The following is a 22,387-nucleotide window of genomic DNA, read 5'->3' as shown; positions in this document are numbered from 1 at the left end:
AGAGAGAAAGAGGAGAGAGAGAGAGGGGAGAGAAAGAGAGAGAGAGCAGGGGGAGAGAGCGCAAGACAGGGACAGGGGAGAGAGAGAAAGAGGAGAGAAAGAGAGGGACAGGGAGAGAGAGAGAGAGCAGGGGGAGAGAGCACAAGAGAGGGACAGGGAGAGAGAGAAAGAGGAGAGAGAGAGAGAGGGGAGAGAAAGAGAGAGAGAGCAGGGGGAGAGAGCGCAAGAGAGGGACAGGGGAGAGAGAGAAAGAGGAGAGAGAGAGAGGGGAGAGAGAGGGGGACAGAGAGAAATAGAGAGAGAGAGAGCAGGGGGAGAGAGCGCAAGAGAGGGCCAGGGGAGAGAGAGAGAGAGGAGAGAGAGAGGGGAGAGAGAGAGGGACAGAGAGAAAGAGAGAGAGATGGGAGAAAGAGAGAGCAAGCAAGGGGGAGAGAGAGAGAGGGAGAGACAGGGATAGAGAGTGAGAGAGGGAGAGAGATAAGGGAGAGAGAGAGAGGGACAGGGGGGAGAGAGAGAGAAGGGAGAGAGAGAGGGACAGAGAGAAAGAGAGAGAGAGAGAGCTAGGGGGAGAGATGAGAGAAAGAGAGAGAAAGCGAGGGAAGAGAGAGCGAGAGAGAGAGCAAGGGGGAGAGAGAAAGGGATAGAGAGAGAGAGAGAGAGAGAGAGAGAGAGAGAGAGAGAGAGAGAGAGAGAGAGAGAGAGAGGGGAGAGAGAGAGGGACCGCAAGAGAGTGTGAGAGAGAGGGATGAAGAGAGAGAGAGGGACAGGGGAGAGAGAGGGACAGGGGAGAGAGAGAGACAGGGGAGAGCGAAAGAGAGGGACGGGGAGAGAGAGAGAGAGAGAGGGACAGTGGAGAGAGAGGGACAGGGGAGAGCGAAAGAGAGGGACGAAGGAGAGAGAGAGAGAGAGTGACAGGGGAGAGCGAGAGAGAGGGACGGGGGAGAGAGAGAGAGAGAGAGAGAGGGGGAGAAGTGAGAGAGAGAGAAAGAGAGAGGGAGAGAGGGAGAGAGAAAGAGAGAGAGAGAGGAAGGAAGGGGGCTGGGAGAGAGTTGAGACTCGTCCCATGCTGTGCAGTGTGATATGTGCTATGCAGCTAAAATTAGCGAGGCATACGTTATGTTCTGTATGCTCGCAAGGTTGTTACTGTATAGGGATATTTCAATTATATCTACCAGTGTTGAGAAGTAGGGTCTAGTCACCATGTGTGGTTTCCTGTTTAAAGAGTGAAGTGAGAATAATGGAGGAGGAAAGGTAAGGGCCTGAGAGTCCTGGGTGATCAGAGGATGAGAAGAGGACAGAAGGAGAGAAGGAGAAGAGGGAAGGATGAGAAGTGGAGAGGGTAAGGGAATGGGAAGATTTTTTTAAAAGGAGGATGAGAGGAATGTAGAAGAGAAGATGAGGACAAGAGGTGTGAAGGGATGATTTGAGGGAGGATAGTAGGATAGTAGGGGAAAGAACTCTCTAGGACATGCACACGGGGAGAGGAGAGGAGGAGGAAGGTTGTAAAAGAGGAGAGGATGAGATGAAAGAATAACAAGAAGGGCAGATAGGAAAGGTGGATGGGATTATTGGAGAGGAGGATGACAGTACTAGACCAGTAGGGGAAAGGCTCTCTGGGACATGTTCCTAGGGAGAGGAGGAGAGGAGAGAACGGGAAGAGGAGAAGGGGAGGATGACAGTACTAGGGCAGTAGGGGAAAGGGCTCTCTAGGACCCAGGGAGAAGAAAGGAGGTCTTGGCCGAGTTATTCTAAGCATCTGTCAGCTATCATACTCTGGTCTCTGGTCAGGGATAATGACTCTGGAACAGGCTCACAACACTATAACAGCTCCAGCTCCCTCAATAATACTGCAAACACAGCAAGAATACTATTTGATTGAATTGAATGGAAGGTTGATGGGGTTGAATTCAAAAAGAGATAGAGTTTGATAAGTTCCCTTGTCCTGTCTTGCATTTGAATGCCTCACCAGCTTCTCTCACAAGGAAGATGCTATCACTTTAAGGCTGCGATACAGAATTGATGTGCTTCGCTCTGCGTCGTTCGTTACGCAGCCCACTAAGCTGAAATCTTTACTTATCACAAATTAAACAACGAGGTCCCTTCTGAGTTCAACCCTTAACGAGCACAACCCCAAATTAAGCATATTCGATTAAGTTTCTATTTAAAAAAGATGAAAGTTGAAAGCATTACAACTAATTGATGAAGAAATTGCATAAAATATACTCTAGAGCCCCTGCTGTACACGATTCCTATTCTCTTTCATGGGCTCATTGGTATGGTTTGCATCCCAAAATAGCACCCTATGTCCTATAGTGCACTACTTTTGAACAGAGCCCTATGTTCCCTGGTCAAAAGTAGTGCACTACATAAGGAATAGGGTGCTATTTGGGAAGCATATGCATTGGCTTGCAACAGGCTGTAGTGTGGTACATAATGCACTGTAACAACTCTCTATGGGCAACAATGGGAATCATCCTCCCCTTTTTCCCCCCATTCAGAATGAACCAGGAAACAGCTGTGCTTAGCCATAACACATTTCATTACCACATCAAAGGCAACGCCACACCATTTGCATAGTGGGTTTTTACGCTGTGTTATTCACACACACACGCACGCACACACACGCGCACGCACGCACGCACGCACACACACACACACACACACACACACACACACACACACACACACACACACACACACACACACACACACACACACCACACACACACACGCACACACACTAGTCAGCTGAACTTATAGTAGGCTGGTGAGAACATACACCGATGTGCAGGAGAGATTCATTATTCACATTAAGGCTTTACATCAACTTGGCTGTGAACATGGCCAAGTCAAACCCTGATTTACACGTGCATGCACGCTCACACGCTCACACGCTCTAGCCCCCACCCCACCCCAACCGTCAAACCTTGATTTACCTCGACAGAGACCGACGGTGCTGTGAGGTAGTGGGCTTTCTGACGTGAGGAGGGAAAGAGGACGCAAGAAGCCATCATTCCTTCAAAACTATATATTTATTTTGAAAGAATAGTGCTGCCAAAAGGTGCATCATTTATATGTACAGAACACACGAGTCAGCCACAGTGAGTATGTTCAGTTATGTGTGAAACAACTGTTCAACCCATGCAGTCAGCTATACTGAAAAAAAATATAAACGCAACATGTATAATGTTGGTCCCGTGTATCATGAGCTGAAATAAAAGATCCCGGAGCTTTTCCGTACGCACAAGAAGCGTATTTCTCTCACATTTTGTGCACACATTTGTTTACATCCCTGTTAGTGAGCATTTCTCTGTTGCCAAGACAATCCATCCACCTGACAGGTGTGGCATATCAAGAAGCCGATTAAACAGCATGATCATTACACAGGTGTACCTTGTGCTGGGGGACAATGAAAGGCCACTAAAATGTGCAGTTTTGTCACACAACACAATGCCACAGATGTCTCAAGTTTTGAGGGAGCGTGCAATTGGCATGCTGACTGCAGGAATGTCCACCAGAGCTGTTGCCAGAGAATTGCATGTTAATTTCTCTACCATAAGCCGCCTGTAACGTTGTTTTAGAGAATTTGACAGTATGTCCAACCGGCCTCACAACCGCAGACCACACTAGCCTGGGACCTCCACATCTGGCTTCTTCACCTGCGGGATCGTCTGAGACCCGGACAGCTGATGAAACTGAGGAGTATTTCTGTCTGTAATAAAGCCCTTTTGATGGAAGAAACGTATTCTGAATGGCTGGTGGTTGTGCACCTGCCCAGTCATCTAAATTCCATAGATTAGGGCCTAATTAATTTATTTCAATTGACTGATTTCCTTATATGAACTGCAACTCATGAAGTCTTTGAAATTGTTGCATGTTGCGTTTATATTTTTGTTCAGTATAGTTGTGTTGGCAGCCAGCAGCATGATTTGGGATGACCATCTACCTCCTGCTGGCTCTGCTAGTGTCCTATGGTTTAGCTGAGACTAATAGTGTGTGTGTAATTGATGTGGGTGTTGTTGTGTTGTCCCATGGTGTGTAAACGCCCCGTTGTGATGGCTGACAGGACACACATTGACACACGCGCACGCGCGCACACACACACACACACACACACACGGTGGATCCGTCTAGCCCAGTGAGACATGGACACATCCATTACACCCACACTCCTGCAGTTCACCCCCGGAGCTGCCTGCTTCTCTGTGTGTGTGTGTGTGTGTGTGTGTGTGTGTGTGTGTGTGTGTGTGTGTGTGTGTGTGTGTGTGTGTGTGTGTGTGTGTGTGCGTGTGCTCCCCCCTGATTCCCCCTCACTGAGAGACAAACTGGCACACAGAGGCCTGGCTAGTCTAATGGGCCTCCCTCTAAATACCATCCTCTAATCCCAAGCACTCACACACTCCACAGATAACCCATAAAAGATGTATCCGCACCAGACAAGACCCCCATCAGTGAGGGAACAACGTGTCTTGGCAGTGCTGGGGTGAGATGCTGTGTTAGCAGGCAAGGGAGATAGAGAGAGGAGAGACACCTCTGTTTCTCTATGTTCCGCGGTGTTCCTTTTCAAGATGTGTGTGTTTGTGTTCTTTGGCGCAGACTCCGCTGTGCGTGTTCTCTCTAACAGCCCAGGTTGACCCAGTCCTTAAGGAGCCCTACACACCAGGCAGTAAGGGATCAGGCACCATCCATCTGCCTAACGGTAGTCTGCTAATTGGGATCAGCGAGCGTTGCCCAGCCACGGCATCCATCTCCCACAATCCAGCGGGAGGACGTGGCGAACACAGAGGCCACCATCCTATAAAGAATGAACACAGAGGCCACCATCCTATAAAGAATTAACACATGGGCCACCATCCTATAAAGACTGAACACATAGGCCACCATCCTATAAAGAATTAATACAGAGGCCACCATCATATAAAGACTGAACACATAGGCCACCATCCTATAAAGACTGAACACATAGGCCACCATCATATAAAGACTGAACACATAGGCCACCATCATATAAAGACTGAACACATAGGCCACCATCCTATAAAGACTGAACACATAGGCCACCATCATATAAAGACTGAACACATAGGCCACCATCCTATAAAGACTGAACACATAGGCCACCATCATATAAAGACTGAACACATAGGCCACCATCATATAAAGACTGAACACATAGGCCACCATCATATAAAGACTGAACACATAGGCCACCATCATATAAAGACTGAACACATAGGCCACCATCATATAAAGACTGAACACATAGGCCACCATCATATAAAGACTGAACAGATAGGCCACCATCCTATAAAGACTGAACACATAGGCCACCATCATATAAAGACTGAACACATAGGCCACCATCCTATAAAGACTGAACACATAGGCCACCATCATATAAAGACTGAACACATAGGCCACCATCCTATAAAGACTGAACACATAGGCCACCATCATATAAAGACTGAACACATAGGCCACCATCATATAAAGACTGAACACATAGGCCACCATCATATAAAGACTGAACACATAGGCCACCATCATATAAAGACTGAACACATAGGCCACCATCATATAAAGACTGAACAGATAGGCCACCATCCTATAAAGACTGAACACATGGATATGGTGGTTTGAGCACACGCACCACGACTGCAATCTGGACCTTGACACAATTACTGGGAAAACAACTGGCTGAAAACTAACGCAATTATGTAATTGAATGTGTGAGAGATCCCTACTCCCCCTTACCACAACTCTCCTGAGAGATCCCTACTCCTCCTTACCACAACTCTCCTGAGAGATCCCTACTCCTCCTTACCACAACTCTCCTGAGAGATCCCTACTCCGCCTTACCACAACTCTCATGAGAGATCCCTACTCCCCCTTACCACAACTCTCATGAGAGATCCCTACTCCCCCTTACCACAACTCTCATGAGAGATCCCTACTCCTCCTTACCACAACTCTGCTGAGAGATCCCTACTCCCCCTTACCACAACTCTCATGAGAGATCCCTACTCCCCCTTACCACAACTCTCCTGAGAGATCCCTACTCCCCCTTACCACAACTCTCCTGAGAGATCCCTACTCCCCCTTACCACAACTCTCATGAGAGATCCCCACTCCCCCTTACCACAACTCTCCTGAGAGATCCCTACTCCCCCTTACCACAACTCTCATGAGAGATCCCTACTCCTCCTTACCACAACTCTCATGAGAGATCCCTACTCCCCCTTACCACAACTCTCATGAGAGATCCCTACTCCCCCTTACCACAACTCTCATGAGAGATCCCTACTCCCCCTTACCACAACTCTCATGAGAGATCCCTACTCCTCCTTACCACAACTCTGCTGAGAGATCCCCCACTTCCCCTTACCACAACTCTCATGAGAGACCCCTACTCCCCCTTACCACAACTCTCCTGAGAGATCCCTACTCCCCCTTACCACAACTCTCATGAGAGATCCCTACTCCCCCTTACCACAACTCTCATGAGAGATCCCTACTCCCCCTTACCACAACTCTCATGAGAGATCCCTACTCTTCCTTACCACAACTCTGCTGAGAGATCCCCCACTTCCCCTTACCAAAACTCTCATGAGAGACCCCTACTCCCCCTTACCACAACTCTCATGAGAGATCCCTACTCCTCCTTACCACAACTCTCCTGAGAGATCCCTACTCCCCCTTACCACAACTCTCCTGAGAGATCCCTACTCCCCCTTACCACAACTCTCCTGAGAGATCCCTACTCCTCCTTACCACAACTCTCATGAGAGATCCCTACTCCTCCTTACCACAACTCTCCTGAGAGATCCCTACTCCTCCTTACCACAACTCTGCTGAGAGATCCCCCACTTCCCCTTACAACAACTCTCCTGAGAGATCCCCACTCCCCCTTACCACAATTCTTCTGAGAGATCCCTACTCCCCCTTACCACAATTCTTCTGAGAGATCCCTACTCCCCCTTACCACAACTGTCCTGAGAGATCCCCACTCCCCCTGACCACAACTGTCCTGAGAGATCCCTACTCCTCCTTACCACAACTCTCCTGAGAGATCCCTACTCCCCCTTACCACAACTCTCCTGAGAGATCCCTACTCCCCCTTACCACAACTCTCCTGAGAGATCCCCACTCCCCCTTACCACAACTGTCCTGAGAGATCCCTACTCCTCCTTACCACAACTCTCCTGAGAGATCCCTACTCCTCCTTACCACAACTCTCCTGAGAGATCCCCCACTTCCCCTTACCACAACTCTCCTGAGAGATCCCCCACTTCCCCTTACCAAAACTCTCCTGAGAGATCCCTACTCCGCACCAGTGCGTAAACCATGTGTAATGGTTATCTGTTGCATTGATGAAAAGTGTTATGAAATAATGTTCTCAGAAAGCCTGATCCAGGTAGTAGAAGTAATAACGTGAGGTAAATGTCTAATCAATTGTAGCAATGTGTTATTAATAGGTAATAATGAACACAAAAGATCAACTGAGCTAATTAAACACTCCATCATAAAGAAGTGACCCTCTCTAAATGTAACAATGTAATTCATTTCAGCAGGCAACACAAAGACAATGATTTTCGCAACCAATTCTTCTTTTCCATTCATTTTCCCCTCACCAACAATGCAAACCTACCTATTTGAAGATGATGGACGAAACCAATTTCACACCGACGAAAACAACGCAAATTCCTTTCAAACCCACCCCTTCAAGGCCTGGCTCTCTCAGGTAAATTAGATTACAGTTTATAATCCTAATGACCCTCAGACAGTGTGTGTGTGTGTGCGCGCGCTCCGATGTGTGCATGGAGTTAATTGAGAAAGAGACGTTCATCTCCCAGGATAGACTACATAGTTGAAATGAGGAGGATCCCTTGTCGGCTCCCGTTTCCAACCAGAGGCAAACCTAGTACACCATGTCAACAGTGCCTCACACACTTCCACACACTGAGCAAAACAACAACTACATTCAGTAACACCTATGTGGGACTCATTCACAAGGTATATTCATATCTTCCTCTGTCTTTATATGATTAACACTGGGGTGTAATTCATGCTGAGTGTGAATATATGAAAGTACAATGACTCACCATCCACTAGCCTCCTTTCATCTCATCTTTTCCTCACCCCCCATAAGAAAGGGGGGGGGGGGACTCAAATCCTTAGGATTAGTAATCTGGCTCTGAGGCATAGGATCAAAAACAGATCAAATAAAGTGTGCTAAACAGAGGAGAACACGGAAGTACAGTCATTCCAAATACATTTTCTCTCGGCAGCCGCTCAGTCTGTACAGTATCTTCTCTAGGCAGCCGCTCAGTCTATACAGTATCTTCTCTAGGCAGCTGCTCAGTCTATACAGTACCTTCTCTAGGCAGCCGCTCAGTCTATACAGTATCTTCTCTAGGCAGCCGCTCAGTCTATACAGTATCTTCTCTAGGCAGCCGCTCAGTCTATACAGTATCTTCTCTAGGCAGCCGCTCAGTCTATACAGTATCTTCTCTAGGCAGCCGCTCAGTCTATACAGTATCTTCTCTAGGCAGCCGCTCAGTCTATACAGTATCTTCTCTAGGCAGCCGCTCAGTCTATACAGTATCTTCTCTAGGCAGCCGCTCAGTCTATACAGTATCTTCTCTAGGCAGCCGCTCAGTCTATACAGTATCTTCTCTAGGCAGCCGCTCAGTCTATACAGTATCTTCTCTAGGCAGGCGCTCAGTCTATACAGTATCTTCTCTAGGCAGCCTCTCAGTCTATACAGTATCTTCTCTAGGCAGCCTCTCAGTCTATACAGTACCTTCTCAAGGCAGCCTCTCAGTCTATACAGTATCTTCTTTCTGCAGATGCTCAGTCTACACAGTACCTTCTCTAGGCAGCCTCTCAGTCTATACAGTATCTTCTTTCTGCAGATGCTCAGTCTACACAGTACCTTCTCTAGGCAGCCTCTCAGTCTATACAGTATCTTCATTCGGCAGATGCTCAGTCTATACATTATCTTCTTTCGGCAGATGCTCAGTCTACACAGTACCTTCTCCAGGTAGAGTGCAATTCCCCCCCTGCTTACAGAACTGAGCTGGACGTAAATGTCTCTATATCTGTGAACACCTTGATTCACAACCATAAGGTTGATATGCATGATAGGCACTTGACTACAGTTGAAGCTATTGCTTTTGGTTTACCACCTCTGCTTTGGGTTTACCACCTCTGCTTTGGGTTTACCACCTCTGCTTTGGGTTTACCACCTCTGCTTTGAGTTTACCACCTCTGCTTTGAGTTTACCCACCTCTGCTTTGGGTTTACCACCTCTGCTTTGAGTTTACCACCTCTGCTTTGGGTTTACCACCTCTGCTTTGGGTTTACTACCTCTGCTTTGGGTTTACCACCTCTGCTTTGAGTTTACCACCTCTGCTTTGGGTTTACTACCTCTGCTTTGGGTTTACCACCTCTGCTTTGGGTTTACTACCTCTGCTTTGGGTTTACCACCTCTGTTTTGGGTTTACTACCTCTGCTTTGAGTTTACCACCTCTGTTTTGGGTTTACCACCTCTGCTTTGGGTTTACCACCTCTGCTTTGGGTTTACTACCTCTGCTTTGGGTTTACCACCTCTGCTTTGGGTTTACCACCTCTGTTTTGGGTTTACCACCTCTGCTTTGGGTTTACCACCTCTGCTTTGGGTTTACCACCTCTGTTTTGGGTTTACCACCTCTGCTTTGAGTTTACCACCTCTGTTTTGGGTTTACCACCTCTGCTTTGGGTTTACCACCTCTGCTTTGGGTTTACTACCTCTGCTTTGGGTTTACCACCTCTGCTTTGGGTTTACCACCTCTGTTTTGGGTTTACTACCTCTGCTTTGAGTTTACCACTTCTGCTTTGGGTTTACCACCTCTGCTTTGAGTTTACCACCTCTGCTTTGGGTTTACCACCTCTGCTTTGAGTTTACCACCTCTGCTTTGAGTTTACCACCTCTGCTTTGAGTTTACCACCTCTGCTTTGAGTTTACCACCTCTGCTTTGAGTTCACCACCTCTGTTTTGAGTTTACCACCTCTGCTTTGAGTTTACCACCTCTGCTTTGGGTTTACTACCTCTGCTTTGGGTTTACTACCTCTGCTTTGGGTTTACCACCTCTGCTTTGAGTTTACCACCTCTGCTTTGGGTTTACTACCTCTGCTTTGGGTTTACTACCTCTGCTTTGGGTTTACCACCTCTGCTTTGAGTTTACCACCTCTGCTTTGAGTTTACCACCTCTGCTTTGGGTTTACTACCTCTGCTTTGGGTTTACTACCTCTGCTTTGGGTTTACTACCTCTGCTTTGGGTTTACCACCTCTGCTTTGAGTTTACCCACCTCTGCTTTGGGTTTACCACCTCTGCTTTGAGTTTACCACCTCTGCTTTGAGTTTACCACCTCTGTTTTGGGTTTACCACCTCTGCTTTGAGTTTACCACCTCTGCTTTGAGTTTACCACCTCTGTTTTGGGTTTACCACCTCTGTTTTGGGTTTACCACCTCTGCTTTGAGTTTACCACCTCTGTTTTGGGTTTACCACCTCTGCTTTGAGTTTACCGCCTCTGCTTTGGGTTTACTACCTCTGCTTTGGGTTTACCACCTCTGTTTTGGGTTTACCACCTCTGCTTTGAGTTTACCACCTCTGTTTTGGGTTTACTACCTCTGCTTTGGGTTTACCACCTCTGCTTTGAGTTTACCACCTCTGCTTTGGGTTTACTACCTCTGCTTTGGGTTTACCACCTCTGCTTTGGGTTTACCACCTCTGCTTTGGGTTTACCACCTCTGCTTTGGGTTTACCACCTCTGCTTTGGGTTTACCACCTCTGCTTTGGGTTTACCACCTCTGCTTTGAGTTTACCACCTCTGCTTTGGGTTTGCCACCTCTGCTTTGAGGATTTCAGACCTCAAAAGTTGAAGGGGAAAGATTGTGCAATTAGATGGTTACTATTTCAGATGGTGATTATCTTTTCCATTCATTTGGGAACTCTCTCTAATGTTAGCCTCTCCTCTGTCTGATTTCTCATAGCTATGGGGCACAGATGGAACCCAATCTCTGGCCCCTGTGGAGCATCAGTATCATCCTCCCTCTGTGCCAGACATACTGTACTCCCTCTGGGACAGACAGATCACAGATCACTGGATATATTTCCCCCTCCATCCCTCCTCTCTACCTGCCCACCCTGTCCCAGCCCGGGCCTACAGGCCTCCCTGAGATCCAGTCCGCCTATCTCCCACAGTGACTATCATTAATTAAGCGTGTGATTGACTCTCTATCTTCTACCCCCACTTTTCTCTCTCTTTCTCCTTCTCTATGTCTCTGTTTCTCTCTGTCTCCCTCTGTCTCTGTTTCTCTCTGTCTCTCTCTGTCTCCCTCTGTCTCTGTTTTTCTCTGTCTCCCTCTGTCTCTGTTTTTCTCTGTCTCCCTCCCCTGCAGTTAGCTCCAATTCAGTCTCTCCGTTTCTCTTTTTCTTACTCTCTCTCTCTCTCTTTCTGTCTCTCTCTCTCTCTCTTTCTGTCTCTCTCTCTCTTTCTCAATCTCACAGACAAACTCACAGCCAGGTGCCAAGCAAGACTCTGCAGCATCATTTAGTCTACCCCCTCAACTCCACACCTCTCCTCAACCTCCTCCTCGACCTACCCTCTTCCTGTCCTCCTCACCCTTTCTTCCTAAGGTCTGGGATATCTGCCAACTTATACAGGTTCTCCCCTCACCTCTTCTCATGCCACATAGTTGACAATCAACCCGGGAGCTGTAAACCACATCCCGAGGAAAATTAATTCACAACAGTGTGACACAATGCTCTGAATCAAAATGGCTACAGCCCTGGAACTTGAGGAAGAGTTCCCATAAACAGCCAAGAGAGGAGAAAGAATAACATGTATCTAGAGCTTGCAAATGGAGATCGGCCTGGCCCAGGGGAGCAACTTTCACTGGGGACGGTGGGGCCCCTGGTCTGTATTTCTTCTAAAAAAAGGAATTTCTTCTAAAACTAAAGTTGCGCCCCTGGTCTGGCCAATACACATTTGTTAAAAACAACATGACTTGCAAAGCTGGCATGCTTATGCACATTTGTTTATGTGTATGCTTGGCATCAGTCACCAAAATATGCCATTATTCTACAATGAGAAGAGGTGGTCTCATAAAGAAATAATTCATGAGGAAGGAAAGACAGAAAGGAAGGCCATTATTGACTGTCGTCGTGTAATTGATAGTCTGTGGCATAAAACACTATTTTTCTCCCTAACAATACGGCCTATCTTTCATGGTGACCTTGTTGGTGCAGCAGGCAGGAGAGACAGACAGGCAGGGGAGAGAGAGAAAAGGTTTTGAAATGGATCTGAATCAGCAGGACGGCACCGGCATAATGCCCTATTGATGCCCATAATGTGTGTGTGTGTGTACATGTGTGCCCGCCATTCAGACAGATGGAATACAAGGCAGCAACAGGACGTTCTGCTAGGCTCCTGACATTCATGCCAGACATAATGAAGCTTGACATTGGAGATCATTGATGCTGATGACAGTCCTTTTATAGAGACGCCAAAGCATTCAGTACCTAAGTACAACTGGAAAATGCTGAAGTGGTATTACAGTTTGTGCATCCCAAATGGCACCTTAATCCCTGTATAGTGCACTACTTTTGACCATGGAGAGAAGGGTGCCATTTGGGACACAGGCAGAGCATTTCTCGTCTCTTTCCCTTGTGCTGCCCTGAGTTGATGAAGTCCTACAACAGGCAGCGATGACATGAGAGGTCATCATTATTGAGGCGCTGGACAATCTGTTTAAAGGTGCGAGGCAGATAAAAGCTCTTGTGTCTGTCGCTTGGCCCTGTGCTCCAGGGCTCCGGGGAGAGTTATGGCTTTAATATGAACACCGCCAGTTCAATTTGTCCTCCGGGCGTCAACGCAACGCTCACCGTGATTACTTTCTTGGCAAGCCGGAGACATTCATTGGCTTAGAGTCAGGATGCGTTTCACAAAGCCCTCTGTTATATGGCGTGGCAGGGGCAGGGTAGGGAATAAAGGAGGAGAGAGGCATCCATGATGTGTCCCGGATGGCACTATATTCCATACATAGTGCACTAGTTTTGACCAGTCCTATAGGCCCTGGTTAAAAGTAGTGCACTACAAAGGGAATAGGGTGCCACACACTCTCGGGGAGACCGAAATGGGACCCTATCTCCATCCCCAGAGCTGGGGCTAACATGATAGGATAGGCATAGAAATAGAATCTCTAGAATGGGTAAATCCCCACAGGACGTTGAACTAAATGGGAATAACTGTTCTATGGATTCTATTTCTATGGGTAAGGCTGGAAGACCGGCCAAGTTAAACTCGGGCTCACGATATGAGCAATCTTATTGCGATTTGATGTTCCAAACATATTGCTCACTATATGTCTGCTGCAGGGAGACAAGAGACAGCATGAGAAAATTAGTTTTGATTATTCAGGGGAAAGAGAAAAAAAAGATGAAATCATGCTAGCTCGCTATTTAAAAAGAAGATGGAGAACAAGCTATAGGATGAACAATAGATTGTTTGAGTATGTCCAACATGTAATATGCTGTAACAGTGAACATTTTGCTCATCTCATCTCTCACTCACACATCTCTCCATTCCCTCCCTCCAAGATAATTCCTCTTCCCACCAAACAAACCCCCAGTCTCTCACAAACCTTATCCTTTCTATCTCTTTATTCCCCCAATCCCCTACCTGAATGGTGGGTGGAGAGCGCTGTTTCCTCGTGGTGGTCGTAGACAGAGTGGTGGTGGTCTCTATGAAGGTGGTGGACATCTCAGGTGGCACGGAGGTGGTGGTGCGGGCAGCGCCCCTACTGGTGGGTACATCCCCCACCAATCGCACGCTCCCGTTCACCTTGATGTTGGCGTGGCCTTCGGCAGCCATGTTGAGGACCTTGCGATAGGATTGGATAAACTTTATTGTCTCAGAGTGGACAATTGTCTTAAACACACGATACATTACCCAGTTGACACATATATATAGAGAAATCCGTGGAGGCTAGTGGGAGGAGCTATAGGAGGATGGGCATTGTAATGGCTGGAATGGAATAAATGAAACAGAGTCAAACATGTGGTTTCTATATGTTAAATGGAACACTATTAATTTCATTCCAGCCATTACAATGAGCCCATCCTCCTATAGCTCCTCCCACCAGCCTCCACTGATAGAAATAGGTCTAAACTACACATTACCCGTGTGGGTCCATGTGTGACATTGGGATCAACATTTAAAAATGGTTTGAAACAAAACAAAGAAAAGATTATTATGCAGTTCCACATGTGTACTTAGAGAAATAAATGCATATTAGCTCATAGCTCCACTTACAATAACAGGACTATACATCCTTTAAGCAGGGTTGATTTATACATTAGCAAGTCAAATTCAAGCCCTTTCAGGGACTTATTCAAGCACTTCTTTTAAATATCCAAGAATGTGTGTAGCAAGTAGCCTGGCAGTTAAGGGCATTGGGCCAGTAACCAAAAGGTTGCTGGTTCAAATCCCAGAGCCGACTATGTGAAAAATCTGTTGATGTGCACTTGACCCTAATTGTGCCTGTAAGTCGCTCTTGGATAAGAGCTCTGCTTAAATGTCTAAAATGGAATACTTTAGATGTATGTACATATAGCCCTTAATATTGAACCTACACCCACTACCACTTTAAGAATAATGCATTTTTTTAGGCCTTGCAAAAGATTGATTTCAAATTATTATTGTATTCTAAAACAATGTATGTGAGAATAATGTGGACTTGCCTGAATAAATAAATTGGATGCATGCATGACGATTTTTCTGCAGCCTATGTGGACAACACAGGCACATATAATAAATCCATGAAGAGCAGTAGCCTTCATCTCACCATCTCTGTTTTTATAATATAATATACACTGCTCAAAAAAATAAAGGGAACACTTAAACAACACAATGTAACTCCAAGTCAATCACACTTCTGTGAAATCAAACTGCCCACTTAGGAAGCAACACTGATTGACAATAAATTTCACATGCTGTTGTGCAAATGGAATAGACAACAGGTGGAAATTATAGGCAATTAGCAAGACACCCCCAATAAAAGATTGGTTCTGCAGGTGGTGACCACAGACCACTTCTCAGTTCCTATACTTCCTGGCTGATGTTTTGGTCACTTTTGAATGCTGGCGGTGCTTTCACTCTAGTGGTAGCATGAGACGGAGTCTACAACCCACACAAGTGGCTCAGGTAGTGCAGCTCATCCAGGATGGTTTGCTGTGTCTGTCAGCGTAGTGTCCAGAGCATGGAGGCGCTACCAGGAGACAGGCCAGTACATCAGGAGACGTGGAGGAGGCCGTAGGAGGGCAACAACCCAGCAGCAGGACCGCTACCTCCACATTTGTGCAAGGAGGAGCAGGAGGAGCACTGTCAGAGCCCTGCAAAATCACCTCCAGCAGGCCACAAATGTGCATGTGTCTGCTCAAACGGTCAGAAACAGACTCCATGAGGGTGGTATGAGGGCCCGACCTCCACAGGTGGGGCTTGTGCTTACAGCCCAACACCGTGCAGGACGTTTAGCATTTGCCAGAGAACACCAAGATTGGCAAATTCGCCACTGGCGCCCTGTGCTCTTCACAGATGAAAGCAGGTTCACACTGAGCACATGTGACAGACATGACAGAGTCTGGAGACGCCGTGGAGAACGTTCTGCTGCCTGCAACGTCATGGTGTGGGGTGGCATTTCTTTGGGGGGCCGCACAGCCCTCCATGTGCTCACCAGAGGTAGCCTGACTGCCATTAGGTACCGAGATGAGATCCTCAGACCCCTTGTGAGACCATATGCTGGTGCGGTTGGCTCTGGGTTCCTCCTAATGCAAGACAATGCTAGACCTCATGTGGCTGGAGTGTTTCAGCTGTTCCTGCAAGAGGAAGGCATTGATGCTATGGACTGGCCCGCCCGTTCCCCAGACCTGAATCCAATTGAGCACATCTGGGACATCATGTCTCGCTCCATCCACCAACGCCACGTTGCACCACAGACTGTCCAGGAGTTGGCGGATGCTTTAGTCCAGGTCTGGGAGGAGATCCCTCAGGAGACCATCCGCCACCTCATCAGGAGCATGCCCAGGCGTTGTATGGAGGTCATACAGGCACGTGGTGGCCACACACACTACTGAGCCTCATTTTGACTTTACAGGACATTACATCAAAGTTGGGTCAGCCTGTAGTGTGGTTTTCCACTTTAATTTTGCGTGTGACTCCAAATCCAGACCTCCATGGGTTGATAAATTTGATTTCCATTGATAATTTTTGTGTGATTTTGTTGTCAGCACATTCAACTATGTAAATAAAAAAGTATTTAATAAGAATATTTCATTCATTCAGATCTAGGATGTGTTATTTTAGTGTTCCCTTTATTTTTTTGAGCAGTGTATATTATCTTTTGAAAAATATATTTTTCACAAAAGTAGTGCACTGGGCCTTATCTAGTATTAGCAGACAGATATAGACATCTGTAGCACCAGCAAAAGTTTATTTTTCCAGCATCTCCACTTGTATAGTTAAGGACAGTATCTTGCCGGATTAAATAGTTGGAATTGTAAGAGATGATGACCTTTCCCTTCCTCTGTGATTGTCATTCTAATGGAATCCAGAAAGAACAAAACCCTGTCCTCAAAAATTTATATCACAAGGTGCAAAGGTGCAAAGACAAAACATCCACCAAATTCAATATTTTTCTTGATCAAGTAACATGGAAACAACCACTTTCTGTGCAGTATTAATTTACCAACCTTACAAACCATTTAATGTAAATGTACATTACTGTATTGTACATAGGCTGGTCATTTATGTTTGTACCTGTTGACTTTCCATCACCATGAAGAAAAACAATGACCAATACAGTAATTGAGTACATTGAGACATCACTGGCTCCAGGTCATCTACAAGTCCATGCTAGGTAAAGCTCCGCCTTATCTCAGTTCACTGGTCACGATGGCAACACCCATCCGTAGCACGCGCTCCAGCAGGTGTATCTCACTGATCATCCCTAAAGCCAACACCTCATTTGGCCGCCTTTCGTTCCAGTTCTCTGCTGCCTGTGACTGGAACGAATTGCAAAAATCGCTGAAGTTGGAAACTTTTATCTCCCTCACCAACTTCAAACATCTGCTATCTGAGCAGCTAACCGAGCGCTGCAGCTGTACATAGTCTATCAGTAAACAGCCCACCCATTTTTACCTACCTCATCCCCATACTGTTTTTATTTATTTACTTTTCTGCTCTTTTGCACACCAATATCTCTACCTGTACATGACCATCTGATCATTTATCACTCCAGTGTTGTTAATCTGCAAAATTGTAATTATTCGCCTACCTCCTCATGCCTTTTGCACACAATGTATATAGACTCCCCTTTTTTTTATACTGTGTTACTGACTTGTTAATTGTTTACTCCATGTGTAACTCTGTGTTGTCTGTTCACACTGCTATGCTTTATCTTGGCCAGGTCGCAGTTGCAAATGAGAACTTGTTCTCAACTAGCCTACCTGGTTAAATAAAGGTGAAATAAAAAAATAAAAAAATTAAAATAAAGTGGTTTGTGATGATGTGGCTTCGTTGGTAGAGTATGGAGCTTGCAATGCAAGGAGTGACAAACATGAAAATGTATGTTTGGACAAGAGGCCACTAAAACGGAATGAATAGACCATTTCAGTTTTCACATAGAAATAAGTTGAATTATGCAAAGTGTTTCAAGAAACTAGAAGACGTATATTAAGGAATTATTTTTTAGATTCCCAAGTATTATCAGATGAACTGTTTTGTGCAGATAATTATCAGACTCAAGTTACAAATGCTGGTAAACACTCAAATAGGTCTACATTTCGTTTTTTATTTTTTTTAAACAACACAAAATTAGTGCACTATTCCAGTAGTTTAATTTTATTTTTAGCTCCAAATTCAAGTTCAAGTAGGCTACTTCAAACCCCTTGTATTGTTTAAAATTACAGGTGTAAGGAAACTGAAATGTATTTGTCATGGTATTTCATTACCAGATCATATTGTGAAGAAGCCCACTAGGCCATGTCATTTGTTGTCACTACATCAAGAATAATGAATATGAACAGCGTTGGGTGTTGCGCAATAGTCTATCCTGCATAATTATGCACAGTAGACTCGGTGTCCAATCCGAGGCACAAAGACATATGAAAACATGAACTCATTAACTCAATGCTTTCTGTGTTAAATCTAACGAGACCCTGCTGTAAAATCAACCAGACAACAACAGATTGTCGACATCAGTTCGCTAGGGATGTTAGATCCAACTTGGATCCAGGCACAGCCATCTTCACCGGCATAATGAATGAGACGTACAACATCTCTGGACATTCCTCGCAAACACCTTTTTTATTTTCAGCACTCGGGCTGTTGTAGGACCGCATGCGCCACCACAACAGCTGTTCCTCACTTGACTGTCATTCAGACGATTCCTTCCTGGATCAGATGAGGATGTGTGAAATGATCACGGAGAAGCCTACGCAAACAGCTCAACACCACATGTGCATCCAGCAAGTATTAGAGGCTACACGATCATTGAATAACCACGTCAATGCCATTTTATGTCACCCGATTTTGGACAAATCCATCAAGACGCCAACCATGAGAAAGGGTTACAGGTTTTAAATCAACCTGTGAATGTCATGGAATATAGACGCGGTATGTCACCCCTTTATATCTTCATATAATGAAACAAATGGTCAGATTATTATCGATGACTTATCAACAGCTCTAACAAGTTGTCCAGCGTAGGAAACCCTCCCTGGTGCCCTAGTTTATAGAAAGACCCATGTTTGACATGCACATTGTCCACATCTCATATTTCATTGCACACTACCCTTACACAATTCTTCCAGTGAACTTCCCTGGTTTTCCAGAAATACTGGTTTGAATTTGGGGAAAGTTAACGGAAGTATGGGGAAGTTACCGCAACACTACGTGGGAACAAAATAGTTTTTATATACCTTGAGGCCGTTGTAGTAGAGACCGGACAGCTGTCCCTGGTAGGGACGTTTACGGTCATTACCGCCTATAGAGATGGTAGCCTGGGTGTTGAAGATGGTGAGCTGCCGGCCTGAGAGGAGAGGGGAGGGGGACAGCAGGGAGGACACCATTACAATGCACATTAATGGGTTGAAATTGATCCATTTAAGTAGTCTGCACTCATAATGTCCATAAGTTGGTTGTACTCAAATCGTTTAAGTACTCTGCACTTATAATATACTCAGTCATAACAGTCATTTGGGGAGAAGCACTGGGAGTCAGCGTAAGTTAAGGTGTGATGTTGCACTGTATCTAGACGGTTGTATATTCAATGTGTTAATGTTTTAATTGCTTTTGTATGTAAATAAACCATCGAAAATAAGGTTTGTTAAGTGTGTTTGGAAAAGGTCTTTGTCTTATGAAAACAAAAGAAGAGCAGAGCTCACCACACTTGCAATGCCCTGAACAATGCAATATAATCATGCAGTTGAATTATTTTGAACTTACCTTTGTATTGTAATATAATATGATCAAATGTAACTAATAGACTCTCGTACATGTCATGACATCCACGGTAAACGTCATTAAACGGGAGCTAAACGTCGCAGTCAGAACACATTGCTAAAGCATCATTTCTGAAATGAAATGTACAAATAACACTTGCCCGAATGCAGGGGACTCTTAATTGGAAATCACATTTCTACAACACACACACACACACACACACACACACACACACACACACACACACACACACACACACACACACACTGCAGGGTTATTGCGTTTGTCACATACACAATTCCAGTTAAAATAGATTGGGCATGAAATGACATGGAGAAGAAATATCACCGTAACATCAAAATAAAGATCATGTTGATTCATGCATGTGGTAACACTATGGGAATTCAGAAACCTTGGCTTTTTAGATGTTGTTAAAGGGACTTTATAATCATCTTAACAGGTTTAGGCAATGACTTTTAAACATAGTTTATAATGATTTTACGTCAAGCAGGAAACGTAGTATAGTAGAAAGTATTAGGAGCGTCATTCTCCTATACGCCCCCTCCATTGTCATAAACGGTAGTGTGGCAGCGACTAGATAGTGAAGAGTAAAACACTGTTTGGAATGAAGGCAGACTATTTCATTCCAGAATGACTATTTCATTGCAGTCTATTTCAGTGCAGTATGCACAGTGATAGCTCTGCACAGCAACCAAGATGAGTCTAAAACAATAGGCACCAAATAAATGACAGTACAAAATATGCCCTCTGTTTCATTCGTCCTCAAATATGGCATGAGCTTTGAGCAAGACGCTCAATTCATAGTCTAAAGTTTTTTTTGTTGTTGTTGAAGAAAAGTACATGTTGTTTAACACCGATTGGCTGTACGATTGAGACTTATTTCTCAGATGTGTTCATGTATTGTTTATGGATTACACCAGTCCCTTTAACTGTTCAGCATCAATGATTCAAACTGATTTTAAACAAGAATGACAAAAGGGAAATGGCACTGAAAAAAATCGACGTAAAAACTAACAAAAATAAAATTGACAGTAAGTTTAGTTTAATTATGGTTTAAAGGGTTTAAAAAGCAATTTTCATTGTAGAAGGATTGAGGGGGAACAAGCCAATGACATGAAAAGAAAAGAAAAACATTCTAGAACAATCTAGAAGATCTGGTAAAAAGGTTTACCTTTCTCCTGTAGCCAATCTTCTACCGGCCTCTTATAATTGAATGGGATTTTCTTATTAGCCATTTGATAGCGCTCAACATCGCTCGGTCCTTTAAAGTTTGAAAGTTTAGAGAACAGCTTAAAACAGTTGGCAAAGGCAACTGTCAAACAGTCATCATTCAACATTTAGACACCGGTTTAGAAAAGTGATTTAGCCTTGTTTATAAAGAAAAGTTAGTTTCAACATAAACGTTTAGTTGTAAGTTTAATTAAAAAAAGACAAAAAAACTTGGTAAGACATTTTGTTTTTGTGTGCAAATGGTCTACTTGCGTAAAGCACGGTTTCCAATATTGCCTAACAAATAAACATACAAAGATTCAGTAAAACCATGTCCATGAGACCAGAACACACAAAGAACGTGGAAAGACGTGTGCATTCATGAGTGTTAAACAATACAAAACATTTCAATCTCCATAAAACCTGCATTCATAAAAAAGGAGAAAAAAGTGAAATAGGTTTCCCGTCTCAACAGCCCTGGCAGAGATACATCATTTCCACTGGACAACACCTGTTCTACGTTCCAAATGTTCTCTTAGAGGGTACTACTTGTGACCCGGCCCCTAGGGGGAAAACATCAAGGTAATATGGTGTCATTTTAAACAGAACCCTCCTCTTACATTTCAAGGGCCGAGGAACAAGTCAGTTAAGCAACAGTATGGAGGGTATGAGGTAGTGAAGGACTGTCAGAAAAGAGAGCTGCAAAGGCCTGTTGAGAGACAAGCGTCTGATGACAGAGATTTGAGGAGGACACGACATACAGATGAGGTTATTAGCAGATGGTGTGTGTGTGTGTGTGTGATATTAACAGCATCATGTGTGTGTGACTGGCACGTGTCTGGGTTATTACCTAGGTAGTGTGTGAGAATGTGTTATAAAGTGCGCAGTAGTGTGAGGTCTCGATGTTAGTGCTCCCCTAGCTGCATCCAGTTCGTCTCTGAGACGAAGGAGAACGTGTTCTAGCAGAAGGAATAACTATTTTATGATGAATATATGCAGTAGGGCTGCTATATAAAGTACGATCTCCCTCTCTCGCTCCTTCCCTCTCTCTCTCTCTCTCTCTCTCTCTCTCTCTCTCTCTCTCTCTCTCTCTAAGTCTCCCTCTTGGTTTCTTTCTCCATCTCTCTCTCTCTCTCTCTCTCTCTCCCTCTCTCCCTCCCTCTCTCCCTCTTGGTTTCTTTCTCCACTTCTCTCTCTCTCTCTCTCCCTCCCTCTCCCCCCTCTCTCTCTCTCTCTCTCTCTCTCTCTCTCTGTCTCCCTCTCTCCCTCTTGGTTTCTTTCTCCATCTCGCTCCATCTCTCTCTCTCTCTCTCTCTCTCTCTCTCTCTCTCTCTCGCTCTCTCTCTCGGTCTCTCTCCCTCTCTCCCTCCCTCTCTCCCTCTTGGTTTCTTTCCTCACTTCTCTCTCTCTCTCCCTCCCTCTCCCCCCACTCTCTCTCTCTCTCTCTCTCTCTCTCTCTCTCTCTCTCTCTCTCTCTCTCTCTCGCTCTCTCTCTCGCTCTCTCTCCCTCTCTCCCTCCCTCTCTCCCTCTTGGTTTCTTTCCTCACTTCTCTCTCTCTCTCCCTCCCTCTCCCCCCACTCTCTCTCTCTCTCTCTCTCTCTCTCTCCCTCT

General features: G+C 45.2%; 1 protein-coding gene across 30 annotated transcripts in view; it reads right to left on the bottom strand.

Annotated features, from left to right (window-relative positions):
• Window positions 1-22,387, bottom strand: part of LOC110529758 (neurexin-3b) — a 465,957-nt gene that overhangs the window by 27,989 nt on the left and 415,581 nt on the right. For 23 of the 30 annotated variants that reach the window (XR_016497721.1, XR_016497720.1, XR_016497723.1 and 20 more), the window contains 3 exons: window positions 20,738-20,827; window positions 19,023-19,132; window positions 13,726-13,926 (listed from right to left, as the gene is read on the bottom strand). Coding sequence is in view for 21 of the 30 variants with exons in the window: in XM_090243127.1 (XP_090099253.1) it covers window positions 13,726-13,926; window positions 19,023-19,132; window positions 20,738-20,827 (401 nt within the window). In the remaining 9 variants the exon portion in view is untranslated. The remainder of the gene's footprint in view (window positions 1-13,725; window positions 13,927-19,022; window positions 19,133-20,737; window positions 20,828-22,387) is intronic. The other 7 variants (XR_016497728.1, XM_090243129.1, XM_090243139.1 and 4 more) reach the window with 1 other exon arrangement.

Source organism: Oncorhynchus mykiss, chromosome 8 (assembly GCF_057628025.1).
Source record: "Oncorhynchus mykiss isolate SJ-2025 chromosome 8, ASM5762802v1, whole genome shotgun sequence".
NCBI classification, from domain to species: Eukaryota; Metazoa; Chordata; class Actinopteri; order Salmoniformes; family Salmonidae; genus Oncorhynchus; species Oncorhynchus mykiss.
The sequence above is the reverse complement of the archived record's forward strand: the minus strand, read 5'-3'. Positions and strand labels throughout refer to the sequence as shown.